Source organism: Hyposmocoma kahamanoa, unplaced genomic scaffold (assembly GCF_003589595.1).
Source record: "Hyposmocoma kahamanoa isolate Upper Pololo Valley unplaced genomic scaffold, ASM358959v1 90387, whole genome shotgun sequence".
Lineage (NCBI taxonomy): Eukaryota > Metazoa > Arthropoda > Insecta > Lepidoptera > Cosmopterigidae > Hyposmocoma > Hyposmocoma kahamanoa.
The window spans coordinates 9,163-14,154 of NW_020654621.1; the positions used below are offsets into that span (position 1 = coordinate 9,163).

Consider the following 4,992-nt stretch of genomic DNA (forward strand, 5'->3'; position numbering starts at 1 on the left):
ACACAGTTACTAGTGACCAATAGTAAATATAGTAGCAAATGTGATAAAATACATTGCATGTATCAAAATTAGAGTTATTAAAGCCCTCAGCGTTCGGCTTCGGGTTTCTAATACATCTTCGTTAATAATTCCTTATTTACCGGCGCTATTTAGGCGTTACTTTGCGTATATCCATATTAATAAAAATGTAAGTAAGCTTGTATTTTTTTCAATTTGTCATTACTATACGCCGCGCCAGAGCCGCTTCTCTGGTACTCCTAGGAAATTTCCTAGTTCGAAGCCAGGTAGCCCGTGTGGCCGTCTGACACTTTATTAATGTTATTAGTAACGCCAGATAGTTTATGCCTGAGCTCGCATCTCCTCTTCCTTTCCCATCCCAATTCGTGCAACGCCAAAGCCGCATCAACAGCCAGTGCTTCAAAAATTCCGTATCATTTAATTTTGACGGCCTCCGTGGTCGAGTGGCTTGGCACACCGGTTTTTTGGTGTCGCCATCTCTGAGGTCCCGGGTTCGATCCCCGGCCGGGTAAATGTAGAAACTAACTTTTCTATATTGTCTCGGGTCTGGGTGTTTGTGGTACCGTCGTTGATTCCGATTACCATAACACAAGTGCTTTAGCTACTTACTTTGGGATCAGAGCAACGTATGTCATGTTTTCTAATATTTATTTATTTATTCATTGAGCTGTGTACGCAAGTTTTTTCATGGTGGCGTTATTGGTAGTCGGTCGCATGTAACGATGTGATGCAGTACGAGCCTATCGGCATTCTGGATATTAAGGTTGGTGGTAGCACGGCTTCCCTTCGTTTTACTTTGCGAGCTCACCTATCCCGCAACTGTCCACGATCCATCGACGGTTTATGTTTTTTTCTTATTTCAGCTTCACCAGTTATTATCATAAAGTATATACTATTCTATACTTCGTTTCAATCCATTTAAACAAAAAGTAAACAAACTAGTCACGGATCCGACCATAGACGGTTTAGTGATGGCCAATTGTAATGCCAACTACAAATTGATTATTTAATTCAATTAATTCATACTAGCAGTTTTCGTTACATAACCTATAAAAGCATATTTAAAATTTTCGAAATCTTAATTTTAAATCCTCCTTCAAATCCTTACACTTAGATACTCGTTCAATTGCGATTGAAATATTCAATTTACAAATCGATTACACAACCTTTAATTGAATGAACCGAATGTTTTTTTCGTACAACGCTAAGCACCATAGACAAATCATAGTTGTATAGTTGAAAAATAACCTTACTTTTGGACTACCATTTTTCAAATACGGTTTTACGATGCTTTTCAAATGAATATTGTTGGAAAAAGTGATATCAAGTCGAAGTTTTCGAAAAATACGTGAAATTGTTACTTGTGTCGATTTATTGAGTGATTCATTTACAATTGTAATAAGACAGTTTTGTTTACTTTTTGTTCAAAATGGATTGAAACAGATTTTAGTTAGTTATCATGTAAAATTTTAAGATCGTTACTTCATCTCGCAGTTAATTTACTTAACTGCTAAATACAATAAGAGTGTAGGAACATACAGTTTTATATGGCAAAAAGAATTTTATAAAAATATACTATAATGGTTAAGAGAGTTTTTTAAATATGATTTAATCAATTATTTTAATTAAAATTAGTTTCTTGCTTTAAAATTAGTTAATAAATTGATTTGCAGTGTTTATGGTTTTTTTTAATTCTTTCCGTTAAAAGGCAAAGGTTTAAAACCATACTGCTGTATAAGTAAGTCTTAGTGAATTTTTCTTTTACTAGATTTTTTTATGATTCCAAGTAAAGGAAGAATAAGTAATGCGCCTGGTGGTAAGCGAAACGTCTGCCTATAGCAGTTGCAGTGCCACTCAGAGCTTTAAAATCGCAAATACTTGAGGGGCACTGCCACCGCGCTCGTTACCCTTTGACATAAGTTGACAAGTCCCATGTGCCTGAAATTTCATCTAAACCTGTAGTTTTAGGAAGAAGTCTGTATTATACTACTAGATCTTAGCTTAAAATTTTCCTTCAATAATTTAAAACCCTAAAGCCAAGCCTGGTATAACAATGTCCCAAATTGACATAGAAAAGGTTCAGAAACGTATATTCTTAAATTTATTTTTAATTTTTACAACTTCCAGTTATGGTTTAGGCAATTAAAAAAAACTGCATACCCTGGTGTTATTAAAAAAGTTAGGCCATATTGCCTATATTTCTAGGGCACTAGAGAGTACTAAGTTATTAAACCTAGATTTAGGACTTTGCAGGCCTAGTTGAGGCGTATGTTAGGGAAACCTAATGACTGTGGTACCAATGGCGTCGTCGCTGCAGGCGTGCGCGAGGGCATTTTCGAATTCTTGTGGTAGATATACCTGTGAAAATAATTTTCAATTAAATTCAATACTTACTACTAAGTATCAAACGTTAGTAAGTAAGTTAGTAAGGTAAACGTTAGTAAGTAAACGTTATTAAATAAACGTTAGTAAGTAAACGTTAGTAAGTAAACGTTAGTAAGTAAACGTTAGTAAGTAACAAATGTTAAGAGTGGTGTACTATACGTGTTCTATTTAGTTCAGTTGATATAAAAAAAAAATCATTAGTATATGTAGGAGTAATTATTGAATACAGCGGTTTTCTTATAAAATTTCATGGTAAATTTGTTTTTTTTATATCATGAAAGTTTTTAAGAATCGTCTTTTCACACCGTATGGTAATCAATGTCTATCCTCTTAGAGGTGAAACATTTTCTTCAATTTTTTCAGTTGGTTAAAAAGAATTTTACGCCGCACAAGGTAAAGATTAGGTTTGTTTAATACCTTTTCTCCACATTTGGATTTGGTCAGATATCTTGTGCGCACCCCTCTTGGAGGAATGGCATAAATGGAACTACGTCAAAAATGTTTATTGCTCCATTAATTATATCGACAATATTAGTTGATAGAGTTACAAGAACTGAAGAGGATCTAATGAAGCAATAAAAATTTTTTACGTAAGTCCACTTATGCCATTCTTCCATGAGCGGTGAGTTGTGTTAATGAAAGAATGGAACAGTCGTCCTTTCAATTGAGAAGCTATAGTTCTCCCACTGAGTACTACAATTCTATATTAACTAAACATGAACATGGAAAGGGTCGACAATCCCTACCTTGTCCAGGACGGGTCCGATGGTGCCCGAGTCCACTAGACTCGTGAGGGTGGCCAGCCCGTCCCGCAGCCGGTACTTGTCCTCCAGCCAGTCGGTGTGCGTGCCGGACCCCACCAGCCACTGCCACGGGAGCACCATTATCATTTATTTATTTAGGAAACTATTTAGTCTGTCTTTTTAACGGAGTAAAATGACAATTGTAGGGTTGCCAGTTTTCATAAAATTTTAAACAGTTATGTAGTAATTGTCGATAGTTTTATCGATAGATTGTGGAAGATAAAATTTTGCCAAAAATGACTGAATTGCCAATTGCGTTATTGCCTTCTTTATTCTTATTTTGACAATTGGCCTACTAGTAATGAGACCAATTTATATTCCCATACATTTTAACAAGTATAACCGGATTTGATTATCTATGTTGAATTAAAATTAAAAACGTCTCCTCTTTGTATATTTCAAAAACTTAGTTTTAAATACAGTGTACGTATGTATTAACTTACAAAAAATTGACAATTCAAATGAACTTGTGCTAAAGTAAACGCCTAAAGGAGTGCGATGTCCTCGCGATTCGGCAACTGTTTATCGAACAAATAATTTTGAAAAAGCGCTCAATTACCCCATTTGATTCCGTTACTTTAACCAACCACAGGCGACTCGATACCTTTTCATCTCGTGCACAACGCAGCACAGTACACTCGCATAGATTCTTTTGCTTTCTTGGTACATTCCTTTACTTTAAATTAAATTCTAACTTGCATTATTTCGCCTTGAATAAAATAGAATGTAAACGGACCATCAAATTGTGGCTTAAGAGTAAAAACTTACAATGAAACAGAAGACTTGCTGGAAGTTGTTTCATTATTATTTTTAGTTAAGTACCCATTAATTTATAACTACTAATGTAACAAAATCACAAAACAGGCAACAACTCATATTAGTTCCGTCACGCATCGCTAGATGGCATTGGCGTCGAAATAGCAAATTCTGCATCGCGGTGCTAAGATTTTCCCTCGCGGAATGACTACTGACGGCGATGCAAACATGAAGGTAATCCAACTTACGACGCATCTAGCTCTGCTTCCTTGTTTGGAACTCCGCTTTAGATCGTTACCGTTGAACCTACTGCACTGTGCTACGCTTCTAGCGCTGCTTCCTATTTGGAACTCCGCTTTAGAACGTAACACGTAGTTGTTGCACCCTGAGCCGCTTCCTAATTGGAACGTGCGTACGGGTCCTCGACTACGTGCCGATTAGGGGGAGTCCTTTCCCACTATACCACCGACGTTGTACATACATGAGTGTGTGCGTTATTATTATACACTAATTATTTTAGTGTTACATATTTCTGCCGCTAAGCAGTAATGTAAAGTGAGCATTACTGCGTTCCGGTTGGAAGAGTGACGGTAAAATTACAGGCACACGGGACTTGTTAACTTATATCAAGATAACCTGCACGAGCTAAAATCTAAAATATTGTTAAATAAGAACTGTCACTTACCCTTAAAAACCGAAAGGTGTAGAAGGAAGCTGCAAAGACGAAGGCAAACGGCGTCGGCAAACGGTCTGATAACAATGGCTTCGGCCTTAAATCTAGTATTGCGTTACGGGGTGCAGTCGATCTGAAAATTGTAGAGTAGTTTTTAAACATAAAAACCATTTGGTTATTCCTTTCGGCAGAGGTTTTGTGGCAAAAAAAGAATTATAAATTCGCATAATAATTTTTCGTATAATAATTGTTAACGACCAGCTGTGACGCAGCCTCCTTCGTATACTTCGTTTCAATCCATATTAAACAAAAAGTAAACAATCAAGTCACTGACCCGACCACAGACGGTTTAGTGAT

At 36.4% G+C, this 4,992-nt stretch overlaps 1 protein-coding gene across 1 annotated transcript; it reads right to left on the reverse strand.

The window, feature by feature from the left end:
• Positions 1 to 1,946: 1,946 nt before the first annotated feature.
• Positions 1,947 to 4,768, reverse strand: LOC113236246 (the record flags this gene model as incomplete). Its single annotated transcript, XM_026472252.1, has 3 exons — positions 1,947 to 2,376; positions 3,150 to 3,269; positions 4,648 to 4,768. Coding segments are annotated over 3 exons (328 nt in total), but the record flags the coding sequence as incomplete, so codon positions are not given.
• Between the last annotated feature and the right edge of the window lie 224 nt (positions 4,769 to 4,992).